We start from the raw sequence: 14,914 nt of genomic DNA, 5'->3' as shown, positions 1-14,914 counted from the left end.
TCAAGTGTACAGCAAAGTGAATCAGTTATACATATACATATATCCACGTTTTTTAAAGATTCTTTTCCCATATAGGCCATTACAGAGTATTGAGTAGAGTTCCCTGTGTTATACAGTAGTAGGTCTTTGTTAGTTATCTTACGTATAGTAGTTTGTATGTGTCAATCCCACTCTCCTAATTTATCCCTCCCCGAAATAATGCCATATGCAGCAACATGGATGGACCTAGAGATTGTCATACTGAGTAGTCAGACAGAGAGAGTCAAATGTCACGTGATAACGCTTATATGTGGAATCTAAAAAAAGGGTACAAATGAACTTATCTACAAAGCAGAAATAGAGTTACAGATGTAGTAAACAGTTTTTAAATGTATTTCTGTCTTGAAAGAGAGCACCGTCCTCCTTACGAGGCACTGCTTAGAACATACTCAGCATGCAGAGTAGTCCATGGAATTAAGGTTTCTCGGGGAATAACAGACTCACTCCCCAAGGAGTCGTGTTGTTTATCCCCTGTATCTCTAATATGTTTATCCATCATTTTTCATTATTCCAATTATGCTGATGGCAACAGAATCTATCTCGAAAGGCTCAATGTGGCATAACTACTAAATTCAATGTCTCTTCCCTTCTTTTCTGTAAAAAGTGTTTACAAATTTTAAAGCTTGCAAAAAAAATGTACGATATTTAGGGGAAATGTACAGCTTTAGAGGAGAAAAATCAAAGAGTCTGTTCATGGCTAGATATCAGCCTTTTCTCAGCATCCTCTCCTGCACGACCCACAGACCCCAGGGAGGAAGGGGCAACGATGTTCTCCCTCAAGGGGGCATATCTGACAATTTGACCATTGGCTGATTTAAGTGTTAAATACTTTGAAGTTTTAAAAGTCTTTACTACTATTATAAATATTCACATTTGAATCAGCGGAATGGAAAAAAAGGGTCAAAACCGAGAATTTGGAACTGTATTACATGGGTCGCTTTACTACGTCCCTAAAGTTTAAAGGGAAGGCTAGAATGACAACCATAGTTCTGGGTTTGTGACAAAAAGAGAAATGGATCAATTAGACACTTTTACTAATGGAGCTCTAAATATTTATGAATAAACATTCATGAATATTCATAGTAAGTGTTCAGGAAAAGCAAAGCCCTAGAAGGTTAAGGAACTTGAAATCTTAATGCACAATAACAACAAACGAATCACCTGGGTCACATGCACCTACTCAGTATGCATCTAAGAAAAATGTGAATAAAGTTGGAATCCTTTTCTACTTAATGACAGTTAAAAAAATGCTGCCTGTATAGAATATACATACAAATTAGTTTACTTATTTTGGCGAAAGTCAAGTTGCATAATATTTTCCTATAACGTGTTTCATAACCATGGTATACTACTAAGGGTGCAACTACTTAAACAATAAATAATGTAACAGAAAATTATTAAAATGATTTTTACTTTTTAATATGAATTACACCTAATTAAGGTTCATGCTGATAGCTCCATAAAAATTACATTTTGCATGACTTAACATTCAAACTGCTCTTGTCAACATTTCAAAAAGCAGATATAGGTAATTTATTTGAGCATTTGTTTAATAGAAGTTTAAAAATTCAGTTGACTAGAGATAACTCTTAAGTGGCCTGGTTGCAATAATTATTATATATTTTATTAGCGAAAACAGGAAAACAAAACGCAACAGATGCTATTTGCCCTTTATTCCTGTTTAAACCGTTTAGTCACTTGAACTCTGCCTTTCATTCTCTGTGTGTGTAAATTACACATTTTTTATGATAAAGGGAATTCATATTTGTAGAAAAGGCAGTATAATGTGTTTTGTTATGATTCCAAATTGCCTCCAAAAGGCAAAAAGTTAATGCACTTAAGAAATACTATCTTAAAGGCATATAAATTAGAAATTTATTATGATAATAACATTTTTTCTCACCTTGAAGTCATTTAATTTCTGGTTCTGTTTTGATCTTCTTATATCGTTATTTCGATGCCCCCAAACTACATTCATGGGCTCTTTAAAACTGTCCAAGAAATGTAGCAGAGAGGGAAAAATTGGCTTACTTTTAGAATGAATGATTTCAAATATGCCTATAAAACAGTCTGTGAATCCTAAAAAGATAGGGTCTATTAGTTTCCAACATAAAAGGGGGAGGTAAAGGGTAAATAACCTGCTAGGAACATTTCTATTTCCTCAGTTAACTTTTCAGCCCAAAATCTGTGTTATCTTTGTCCAAATACACTGGCTTCCTGTTCTCAAGGCGCAAGCTTCACCTGAAGAGCACGCCAGGGATTGGAAGATTCAGACGCGCGGCCCCAAATCAGGTCACCGGGGGAGGTAGGGCCCCTAAGAGGGCCTCCCGGTGCTGTGAGTGTAAGATGTGACAGTGACACGAGGCAGGGGACAGAACACGGGCCGTGGGGTCACTGTCCAGCTCTGTCCTCTAGCAGCTTTGCTACTGTGGGCGACCTCGTAACCCCCGTGCCCTCTTTCTATAAAAGGAGTCATCACACCTTCCTTAGGGCTGTGCCCAGGTTATTACCGTAATTACGTGGTATTGATGCACAGTGGGTGCTCGGTCAGTGCCGAATGTGGGAGAGGCTGCCTATCAGAGTGGTTCAGAACGAGGTCTCTGGAGTGAGGCTCGAGCCCGGTTCCCTGTCCTACCACTTCCCAAATGAAGACTGACACAGGGCCAGGTTTCGCATCTCTCTGAGCTTCAGCTCTCCTCCGTTGGCAAATGAGGATATGAAGAGTTATGTCTCAGGTGGTTGTACAAATATGAGATGAATACCTGACATGCTCAGTCAAGTCACTGACATAGAGGAAGTGCCCTAGAAATTCCATCTACCATTAAAAATGTTCACGGTATTTTATACCTCGCTGGAAGTGCTTTGCAAAACATGCTGTACAATTACATAGTGGTTCCCTACAGTGAGGGGCACCAACCTTCCCAGTTCGCCCAGAGCTGTCCTGGTTTTAACACTGAAAATCTTGCATCTTGTGAAACCTCGTAAGCCTCAACGAACTGGGAACATCTTCCAAGTTCGTCTTCAATTCATCAAAAACCAACTCTCCCTAGGGGTCGGTGGCCTGTGCCGTTCGCTCAGCATGGCTGGGCCAGGCCCCATCACCCAGGGAACACTCAAGATAACTCAATTCTCCAATATGAGCGACCCCAGAAAACATCAGCTCACAGCAGCAGGGGTTCTATGCAAAATAAAACGTTTTCTTTCCTATGGGGCAGGTGAGTCTAAAATTGGACTCTAAAGAAATCTCTTGAATTTGCGTCTGTCTTTTCCTGGCTTCCCAAGCTTTTCCTGCTAAGCTGTGCTCCCTTAAATCCCAAGGGGGAAGGTACAGCATCCTGGGCTGCTCTCTGCCTTCCCGGCGGCATTTGGGGATGCGCCTCTTTGGTGGTTTTCAGCCCTGGGGTGCATCCCGTTGAAGCTTATCCACACCCTGTGTCCAAGGCAGACTTGGTACAGTGATGACACATCTCAGCCAGGACACAGTGACCTTGTTAAAACGCAACAACCTGATGCGCTGTGTAGCGAGGCTGTAAAGGGGCACGCTTCGTACACCCGAGGTTCTACAACCCATGAATTTTGTTTTGTTTTGATTAGCAAATTATAGCTTTTGGCTAGTAATAATATAGAAGGAAGAGCTCTCCAGATGAAGAATTATTACATTTCTCTTCCTTTTGGCTAAATGAATGAGCTCATGACCCATCTCCAACATAAAATTTAATGCTTTTAGCAAACTAAAATTTACCTTGCAAATCTAAATAAGTTCTTCTGAATATAAGTACCAATGTATTGGCCATTTTTGTACTACTTAACCTAAATTTGTGTTTCTGATACCTGAGTTAAAAATGCAAGATAGCCGGAAATCTATGTAAAACCTAGAGACCAAAGCATCTGGATCTCACTGAATAACATTTGATTTTTATTAATATCTATTTATTGCCTAGTATGTCAGACACTTTGCCAGAATATGTATTATGTGCCGGAATATAAATATATGTTTATAAATTCAAACTGAGATAAGTAATTGAATATTATCTCCCATTTTCAATCTATGACACTGAGAGACGTAACACATACCTCAATCTACTCGGAGTTAGGGATATATGTTTGGGATTTGTGCCTATTAAAATAGGATGCACTAAAGTATAGAGGAAGGAGGTCCAAAGCAAGAGCCCTGGGCTTGCAGTCTAGGTCACATCACCAGTATGAATGGGCAAGTCTCTTAATGTCTCTCAATCTGAGTTTTACCTTTCATAAAATAAGGATGATGGCCCTCTCAGGACTAACTCTGAGGGTTACTATGGGCAACAAATTAACTCAATCACGAATCTATAAATATTGAGTAAATACTTTTATTAAATTATGTAGCATTATATAACTTTTTAATATTGTTAATATTATTTCATTAAGCTGAAAACTCCTATTCAAATATTTAATTATCAAGCCAACAGTAACACCAAATAGGGTGGCCCAAGACAGTCGGAGGAGGTCTGCATCTACGTGGGACTCAAGTCCAAAGACCAAACATCAAATGTGATCCCAAGGACCACAAGGCAGGTCAGCAAGGTGCCGACACAGCAGGCTGAACGGTTTCCCTCCTGTGTCCCTCAGGAAGAAAGAACTGATGGGTGTTCTAACCCTCCTGAGGCCAAGAGGAGTAGCATCCCGGCAGCTACTTCCCAGATGCATAACTGCAGCGGGCCAAATACGCCATAAGGTTACTGCTATTTCGAAGGAAAACCCAAGGATTTTCTATTCCTTTGCACCACAGAAGGTACGACTTAAACCCTTTATCTATGAGAGCAGGGGAATGCAAATAAACAAAAACATATCACAAATATGCTATTCTTTTCCAAAGAGAATCGTTTTCTAGTTGTCAGTGTGGATAAATACATTTTGAAGCAAAAATACTCTTAATTTTAATCTTCTCCTCTTTGATGTGAACTGCTCACCATACAAAACGGTTAATACCAAATGCCTTTCCAAATCACTGCATGGAAAAAGCTATCTGTTAAATAGTTTGGCTCATTATTTCAATAAATACAGTTAGATAACTCATATACTATGAGAGAAAAGGAACAATATTAAATTGTTAAAAAAGTTACATTAATATTTACCTTTTGTGGATGAGTTATATTTTTCTTGTTCTTCAATGAATTAAATGCACATAATGATGGAAACAAAAGAAAGAAATCAGCAAATTTATAGTTAGACATGGAAATGTGAATCAACACAACGGCATGAATAACAAAAATACGTAACATATAATGTGACATGGTAAACTGCAATGAGAAACCATGAGGAAATCTCCGATATGGTACTAAAATCAATCAAAGAAAGAATGAATGCAACAAGTTAAAGATTTTAAATAAAAACAGAAACATTGGGGAATTAATATTGTATACTTGGCATTTGAAAAGTATATCTTGTGTTATTTTTTTCTTGCCTTTGAAGAATTGCAAAGTATTACAGCACTCGCTTTACTAAGACATTTTAACCTTAATCCATTGTGACTTTTTATTGTAAATGTACTTAAAAGCATATTTAACGTTCATAACTAACATTTTCATTTAAAAAATGACAGCATTTCAGATAATTGAAAAAGCATATAATAAAAAAATAAATTCCATGTTTTTGCTAGATAGTAGGCATTTTCTCTTCACTGTGGAAAATATTCAGGAACATTTTCCACCCGGAAAAAAATATATTTTAAATTAAGTAATCCTTTCTTCCTTCTCAAATTACTGTAATTATATTAAAATATCTCAAAGTGAAATTGTTCTTTGCAGACTGTATTTCTCAGACATTTCTTAAGCCTTTCTCTGCCTCCTTGTTGGTGCACCATTTACTGAGAAATAATGGCCTATCTAGATATTTTGAAGGGGAGTGCCATTAGTTCTAGGTAGCAGAATTAATAACAGAACACATAAAACATAACTGGCACATCAAGTGTTAGTTTATAGTTTATGAATGATCTTTAAATACGTCCTCTTAAAAAAGACAACTAGGTTGCACACACACACAAAAATCACTTGGTTGATTTCAGAAAACCATACATTTTTATGCAACCAATTATGTTGCTTTCAGTCTCACTCTACCTAAGGGCTACATTGTAATACAACATTGGAACATACCCAGAGGAATTTCCTGAAAGTTTTTGCTCTCAATTATCACATACCATTTGAGTTACCTAAACTTTAAGGCTACTTTTTAGCGACTTTATCTCAAAATCTGCATTGTTATCACACCTCTTCTTTTCCCCTAACTATACTTCAACATAATCAGATTCCGTGTAGCAAATAGGCTAGCATTACTAATTTTTAAAAGAAACATTAAAATACTTTTTCAAAAATTAAGTGTATCTTTTCAAATTATATGTTAGCTTTTAAAATAATATAAATTGTTTTATCGCACAAGGAGAGAATAGTAAAATTGAATTACAAGAAAAAAAAAAACCAAACAAGAAGCATGCAAACAATCTATGGATCCTAAACAAAATAATGTAGATAATTGTAACCAGAAACTGTGTATGAATAAAATTATTTTATAAGTTCATCAGGAAGTTGTATCACTATTAAGGAATCTAAACCATTTGAAATGTTTGCTCCTAACCAACAACTGCTTATCAACTCAGTTATCTTTTTTAAAAAAGAAAATTACCCTTTGTTAAAAATTAAAAAAAAAACACAAATATACATAAAAGAAAACTGGAAAGAAGTCAAGTGCGGTAGAACTTTCACTGATTGCAAGTAAGCTGCATTCTGCACCAGTCTTCATGGCAGACAGAAGTAAATTTTAACATATTATATGGAAAGAAAAACATGACATGATTCCACAGCCCTAAGAACATCAATGAAATCCATCTCAAATGGATTAGACAACAGCTAAATTCGGTCTAATCCATGAAGCAAATTAGAAGTTTACTTTTAAAAACATATTCTAGGACACACAAAGATGTCATATAAACTGTTCAGCTTGAAATAGATCCATAATAAGACGAAGGAGGACAGTATCATCATTTACCAAACACCCCAAAGCACATAGTATTATCACACAGTAAACCAGATCCATTTTACTTATAGAAGAATACATAGTTACAATAATACATGTTTGTTGTCATATTTTAAAGGTTGTATCTATATGACTCTTAAGACGATAAACTTCAGGAACCTCAAGTAGCAAGTGTTTAGGAATGTACTTGTGATATTAACTATCAAAATAACTCCACCAATTTCATCCTCAGTCACTCCTTTCTTCCCACCTCAATTCAATCTTTACAAATTGGTGATTTCTCTGAAAGACAACTGTGAATACGAATATCATAAACAGTAATGTTGACTGATATCAACAACAGAACATGAGCTTTTATAAAAACCAAAGTCCAGCACACAATCCATCTGACTTTGTAGAAGCAATTCTTATTTCTACAGAATAATAAAACTATAATCTCACTATATGAGCGTTATATGCAGTACCGTTATATACTTTTGAACCGGAAGTGTTTTAGCAACTGGAGGAAATGCAAAGAATTTTAGAAACAAATGACTTTTTGGATATCAATCTTTGGCACGCTATGGCCAGTAACACTGAGTTTGTAGCGGAACACTAGAACCTGTAGTTCTTTTAGTTGTGCAACAGGAGTTCATGAATGGATAAGTTAAATAAACACCACATTTAAAAAAATAAATTTTAAAACAATTTCATCTAGGCTACTGCTAATTACAGTCTTAATAACATTAATTATGAATTATCTTCTCAAAATGTTCCCAGATAAGAGAAAGTCTGTTAAACACATGAACTGAGAATTCCAAAGAATTCATGGTTATTTCAGAAAAGAAAGTCAGAGTTTCACATAGCCTCATATTTTCCTGATTAAGTAAATGAATACCCTTATAATGACCCTGAATACTAAAGTATGATATATCAACAGGATATATGATTTTAAAAAATAATACAAATCCAGAGTTTACTGTAGCAGCATTTTTGTGTCAATATACTGATACTTCTCAAATCTACACTAATTTTTCTATAACCAAGTACTCTGTATACAAACTCTGCCTGATCAGTTTTTGAAACAATGTATTTATCTTCTTAGACCACTAACACTTCGGTGATACATTCAGTAAAGCTCTTTGCGTGAGTAAAACACATACCCAGCACCCTCAGTACAGAAGGAAATATACAAGTTTTACATCAGAAACAACCAACACTGTTGAGAAAAATATGCAAAATGTTAACCTTCCAGTTGTTTCATAGGGATGAAGAGTTTCAATACATGATTTAAATAGAAGTCCACTGCGTTCATATTACAACCCCCAATTAAACAGAATTTCACTAAACTGCTTAACAAATCTCTGGTAATATTTATGTGATAACATTTACCGATAACAAATCATTTCACTTACTGAGAAATGGGATAGCACCTTGGGTCACATGAAGAAAACAGTGACCCTTTTAACCTGGTATTTAAATCCTCTTAGGCCAGGTAGCTTAGTGAATTTAATTTCCACTAAAACCTGCCCACCCCACAACATCTCTCTTTCTAGGAAGATAAAACACAATGTGTACATGCTTAAAATAAGGGAAATTTAAGTGATGTTAACTGATAAAAAACACTCAAATGTGTGTTCTAAGCCAGTTTTTCACCATCAAACTTCTATAAAAAATACAAGGTATTGCAGGTAAATTAAAAAAAAAAAAAACACTAGCAAAGCCTTCAATACGATTGCCTCATTTAAAAACATTTTTAAAACAAGGTTAAAAACGTCTTCCTTTAACACATAAAATACCACATGGTACTGAGGTTTTTAAAGTTTTATTTTCTTCCTTTGCACCTTTGGAAAAGGTACCTCTAGGGCTCAGTCTGTTCTTTTAATTGACGATCTAAAATTCATTCATTCACTCACTCAGCAAAAACAGCACATAGGCCACGAACTGTTATAACTTGGTGCCGGGAATAAAACTCTAAGACACTTGACTTCTTAGGATTCATCACACTACGTATCATCAAGATACTATTCTTTCAACAGAAGGAGTATAAAAAGAGGTGGCTCTCAAATCCGAGATTTTGTCAGTGCTCTCTCTATGGATACCTTGTTCTGCACTGCCGCTCCTCCCTGGCACTTGTGGGAGCTGCCTGCCCCGAGGGCTGCCAAAGGCTGTGTCTGCGGGCGGGGACCGCGTCGGGCTGGCCTGCCGGTGCACTCTGTGGGGAGAAGAAGCAGGGCAAACGAAACGATGAAATCCCAAAGGGCCTGACAAGGATCTCTTCCTTCCTACTGTTCCTCTTAAAACAGACGTAAAACCCCTACCTGGGCCTTTGGAAACAAAATCAAGTCCTTTTTATGATGTGTGTAAAAGGAATATTACCAAAAGGGGCTACAAGAGACAGGGAAATGTCTGCCACGTAGAGTTCTGCAGAATGAATTCCTGAACTGGGCAGAAGGGAACGTACTTCTTTTCATTCACTTTCTATGAAGTTGTGACTTTCTGTTAAGTTATCCATTTTTGGTAGTGCTGGACCTAGTATATCTACTCACAGCCTATGAATCTTAACAACATGGGTAAATGATTTAGGAAAGGCTGTTGCCTATATTGCTACAATTAAATCCATATAAGTGATAAGAATAGTTCTGGCTGCAGACTTTTATAAATTACCATTCCCTTGCACTTTATGTTTAAATAGGAAAAATCTGAACAGATATTTATAAAAATAACCTTGGGCACATGCTACGAACTATCCTGGTGAAAAGATCAAAACTACAAATACAAATTTAAGAAGCGTGAAGATACGTCACTATTGTACGGAAGTAAGCTGACCTCCATCTGCTGGCATTCAAACTTTTTTTTTTTAACTGAAGAACTTTAAAACACTCTCAGCTTTTACTGAACAAAGATGAAAGTTTTCAATTTTTTTTTTCTAATTCCTCTTACACTTTTTAAAGCAAGTACACATTTAACTCCAGGTAATTTCTTATACAGAATTTCACATAATTTAAAATATATATATATATGAATATGCCACAAACAGATGGAAGGACATAACACAGGCAGATTTAATTTTCGATGATGGCTAGTTGGCAGGAAGTATAGAAGAGAATACCACCAGCACAGTGAAGGTAGATGCAGGTAAGGGAGGGTGTGGAGAGGTTAAGTGCCACAAAGAAAGGATTAAGAACTATGGTGTCATAATGAGCGACAGTGTCAAGAGCTCAGGAAGGTACAACACCACACCAAGACCCAGAGGCAGACACGGAACAGCGACCTTGTCAGGAGCGGAGAAGGTGGCGCCGACCCTCCAGGGGCAAGGTGGTGCATAGAACACAGTGTTCTGACACTAGGGTGCTCACTCGAGCGGGAGCGAGCGGGATGTTTTCCCCTAAGGACTAGCTGATCAGTCGCTCTCGGGGCTGCGTATCCCCTTCTAGAAAGACATGGTGGGAGAACCCTAAAACATTAGGGTCAGAAAAGATCTTCAGTCAGCAGGTCACATCCACTTTGATACCAGCACATCTGTCCAAGGAAAACCTGGTTACTCTTACAAGACAGTGATTTTAAAACCCAGGAACAAACCCATCACACAGTTACTGAAATGGACCTCACATCAAACTGATGCTTTATCGCGAACGTGCACGCCTGGTGGTTCTGAGCGGGCCTGTCTGGACTCCTCCAGTGTAACAAGCCTCTCAAGTCCCACAGGGGCAAAGACTTCTGTCTCTTGTTTCTTACTGAGCTGTATCTCTGGTGCCTAGAACACAGCAGCACAGAGAACAAGAGCTCAGTAGAGAGATCTGGATTTGAATGAGTGAACACAGTCAGGACAGTGAACTCAGGGACACTTCAAGCACTTGCCTTCCAGAAGAAGCAATGCACTGGTGAGTTCTGTGTGTACTTTTACAATGTTCATAATTTATCTCTGCAACAGGGAAGTCCATACCAAATAGGTAGCAAAGGGAAGCTGTCTTCTAAGGTTGATTTAAGTAGACCAACAAATTAAAATGATGAAGTAAGATGGGTAATGCTTCATTTTTGAACGGACTAAATGCAGATGGCTGATATATGGATAAAAATATGTCCTCTGATGTATAAAAGTAGCTGAAAAGATATCTGTCCATACATTGACAGCTATCTTAATATAGTGTTCAAAATTATTATGAAGCCAATTTCCGAATTAAGGACCAATAATTAAAAACCGATTTTTATATGTGACTATATATATATATATATAAATATATGCTTGTTTAAAGCAGACACGTTTTTGCTTTTTTCAACATTTTCAGTACGTATTTTAAATAAAATGCACATTTAAAATACCTAATCTGTATTACTTTTCATAGTGACAGAAGCCAAGAAATAACACTTCATCCTTTGGAAAACAATGCTATAAAATTCGATTAAGTAATTTAAAGTGTGTGAGAGTCAAGAATCCATACGGATCACAGGAAGTGCATTAATTATTGAGTGATTTATTCAACTTGTATACAGATTGACAATTTTTCTCAAGTACAATGATTTTCACAGGTATAATTATTTTGATTCAGGATATCTCCTCTATTTCCAAAGAATAAAATGGGAAAATGTCATATTTTAGGGCATAAAAAGGTACAGCTTAGGTCTTTAATGTGCATTTTATTTTATCGAGCTCTGGATTAATGCTTTATCAGCCCCTAAGGCAGATCCCGAAACCTGGACGGTCACTTCGATTTCAAAATTAATAGAAGAAAGGACTGACCACACATATTAAAGCTGTTCATTCCATCTGGATTGCCTTCTCACATGAACTCAACTCTACAGAATTAATTTATGTGGGAAGGACCAAGGTGTGATGAAGTCCTTTCTAACGATAAATAATGAGTTTCTATCTATTACTCTTTAAAAGCCATTATCATGAGAATAAACTTCAGCACTCCTTGTACAGAATACACTTGAAAATACTTGCTTTGAAAGTTGGATAGTACAGTTTTTACCCTAGTCCTGAGAAAATTCATGGATCTTGCAATTTCACTAAAATTTTGCTTCATTTCTTAATGCAATTCATAAGCACTAAAAGGACTTCTTAATTGCAACCTGAAATGTGAGTAATTTAGGGGGGCCTTATGTGGCCCCAAACTAAATGGAACAAATATAAAAAGCAATTTGAAAGGCAAATAAGTGGCTTTCTAGCTGAATGTTACACAGATCTTCCCAAGCCACGAGCTTGCAGGGCCGAGAACAGTGCATCCTGTTGGGGGTTAATCATTTTGCCCCAGGGCTGTTTCTCCTTTGACACAAGCTACAAGTCCCTCAGTAACAAAACAGTTCCTGCCACCAGCCAAACGATGACCAATATGAAAGCGTGGACCCAAGGGGGGACAAAGAAACCACTCTGTCTGAGGAAAACCCAGGAACGTGGCAGCAGGGCTGGATCACAGGAGGGGAAACGGAGGAAAGTGAAAATGCAGAGGCTGGAGAGAGACGAGCAAGGCCTTGAAGAAAGAGAAGGTGGAAACAAGTAGAGTTTGTTTCAGACAAGAGGAAAGGAGGGTTATTCAAGAAATGCTGAGGTTCAGGAGTGAAACGTGAGAGAATCCAGGCTTTTCGATGAAATAGCATGTGCTAAGGATGTAAGGGTGTCGGAGGGAAAGAGATCAAAAACCAGCACGTTAAGGAGTGGAGCGGGGAGTGAGTGAGAGAGAAGGAGAATGACGGTAACAGCTATTCTCACTGGGCATCCACATGGCGCCGTCTACACATGCCAGCCACTAGTGTGCATGTGCGTGTCTAGACGTGTGTGTGTATGCATGCATACCACATACCTGCACACGTGTCCTTTTTTGTTTTGCATTCTCACAACAGCTCTAAGAAGTGCTATTGTTCCTATTTTATAGATGGAAAAACTGGGGGTCACAGAGTGACTTGCAAATGGGCAAAGAGCTAACATGATAAAGGCGGGACCCACGCAGGTCTATGAAGCTCCAACACTGCTCCCTTTTCTGCCTTTGAGACAGGATTGGTTTCTATATCATGAGATGAAACATGGTAATTTCACATCCCTGGATGCATTGCTAATCTTGTAAAACAAAATATAAATATATGAGCAGGTGTCAAATTGCTTGACAAGATTTAATAGAATCCTTTTTTGAGAGTTTATAGGAACAAAATATACGGAAAATGGTATTTAATTGAACATCTACTCTGCTTTTTATGTCTATACATAATATATTTTTGAAACAAAAATAATGAGGGTTCTAGAGCAACGTATGAATTCCAACCTATGACTCCAGTTCACCATCTCCAAACCCATTGCTAAATATTTACCGCTGAGTTCAACCTACGCCTTCTCTCTTCACCTAAAGTCTTAGGTGTTGTGACTTGAACTTAAGTAAAACACATTTCCCACCAAAACCTTAGGTTGTTAGACATTTCTGTTGCTGCAAGCAGATGTGCAGTGAATTGCTTCTATTGCGGCTTAAAAATAGAGTTCTTTTTTTTTTAAATTACTTGTTAAAGGATAGACATGCATGTGGTATTTAAGGTCACCATGGCTCCTCCCGTCATGGCCGTTTCAGGCTTACACGGACTTTCTTCCGGAGTGTCAGCACAACATAAAATGCATAGGCAAGCAATTCTAAATACCAGTTACCCCACATCCCCCAGCTAGGATGCAGAGAGCAAGTTCCACAAGAAGAAAAGACCCCAGAACAGGACGCGCAGTGGTTCCAGCAATCCACAAAGCTCAACTCACATGAGGGTGAAAAGTTACACTTTTATTTACTAAGGAGCTTCTTCAGAGGGTCTGAAGTTCTATTGCAATGGTGAGGCACCGAAGTCAGAAGCAGGTTCTGCCTTTCTTCTATCTAGAACTGGTTACCATATCTTTCAAAATATTTTCTTACACGTCTGTTTCTCAAAAGGTCAAAATTTTGGAGGCCAAACCAAGGACCTTCAAAAAGTATGATCATCGCAGCAAATTCTGCCAGAGGCCAAGGTGTGTCTGTGTGCTGGGGCTCCTCTGGGGAAGCAGTCAACTCCCGAAGGCCAAGAATCAGCATCTGAGCATTCATACTCTGGTCTCAATTCATCTGTAGTTACATGTCAACTCAAGGTATCTTCTAAAGAAGTGAGAGCTAATGTAAACCTAGGCCAATTCTTCTTTTGTAACCAGCTATTCAACAATTCACTCAAACGCCAGGCATGTGATTTACACTCTAATAAAAATCAACAAAGAGCTTTAATTATAATCAAACAAATCCGCATACCTGAAAGGTTTGAGTTTTCTATATCAAACCTACAGCAAAGTAAGTAACGGTAAGAGGAATACGAATAGGGTCCTGAAGCAACCACTTGGCACTAGGAGTCGGTTGAATCCCTGCTGTTCCTCCTAGAGGGAAGATTTGTGCTTACAGACGTGTTCAGTGTTGCACGGCAGATGCTCAGATAAGCATGGGCAGTGGACTCTAGAGTCATCTAACGTTTTGTAAAACAGTATCTTGTTGTCAAAATACTTGTTCACTGAAACTGTAAAACTGCACACAGTAGTCACTCAACTAGTAATTGTTAAATGAATGAAAGAAGCCTGAATGGAATATAAAGAATACGAAACTTTGAGGAAAAATTTCAATCTTGTCAAAATAATTGGAATTGTGTGTGCATGTGACTCGGGGGGCTGTGAATGATGGCTGAAGATTTAAAATCATTTACATGCTGGTAAAGAGACTGCTAATAGCTGGGCTGACAGTAAAGAATATATATACAGTGACGTAATCAGTATTGTTTCATTACTTTCTTCTTATCTATCTGTCCATCAGTCATCTATCTATCTATCTATTTCTCTGTCCATGCATGTATGTATGTGTGTATCAATATTTATCTATCTATCCATCTATCTTTCTGTCTTTCC

General features: G+C 37.6%; 1 protein-coding gene across 49 annotated transcripts in view; it reads right to left on the bottom strand.

The window, feature by feature from the left end:
- The window catches only part of RIMS1 (regulating synaptic membrane exocytosis 1), a 474,220-nt gene that overhangs the window by 108,062 nt on the left and 351,244 nt on the right, over positions 1-14,914 (bottom strand). For 31 of the 49 annotated variants that reach the window (XM_060283416.1, XM_060283414.1, XM_060283411.1 and 28 more), the window contains one exon: positions 9,129-9,241. In XM_060283416.1, coding sequence (XP_060139399.1) covers positions 9,129-9,241 — 113 coding nt within the window. Of the gene's footprint in view, positions 1-9,128; positions 9,242-10,300; positions 10,484-14,914 lie in introns of all 49 variants that reach the window. The other 18 variants (XM_060283406.1, XM_060283407.1, XM_060283403.1 and 15 more) reach the window with 1 other exon arrangement.

This window comes from Globicephala melas, chromosome 14 (assembly GCF_963455315.2).
Source record: "Globicephala melas chromosome 14, mGloMel1.2, whole genome shotgun sequence".
Lineage (NCBI taxonomy): Eukaryota > Metazoa > Chordata > Mammalia > Artiodactyla > Delphinidae > Globicephala > Globicephala melas.
This window is presented reverse-complemented; position numbering and strand designations above follow the sequence as displayed.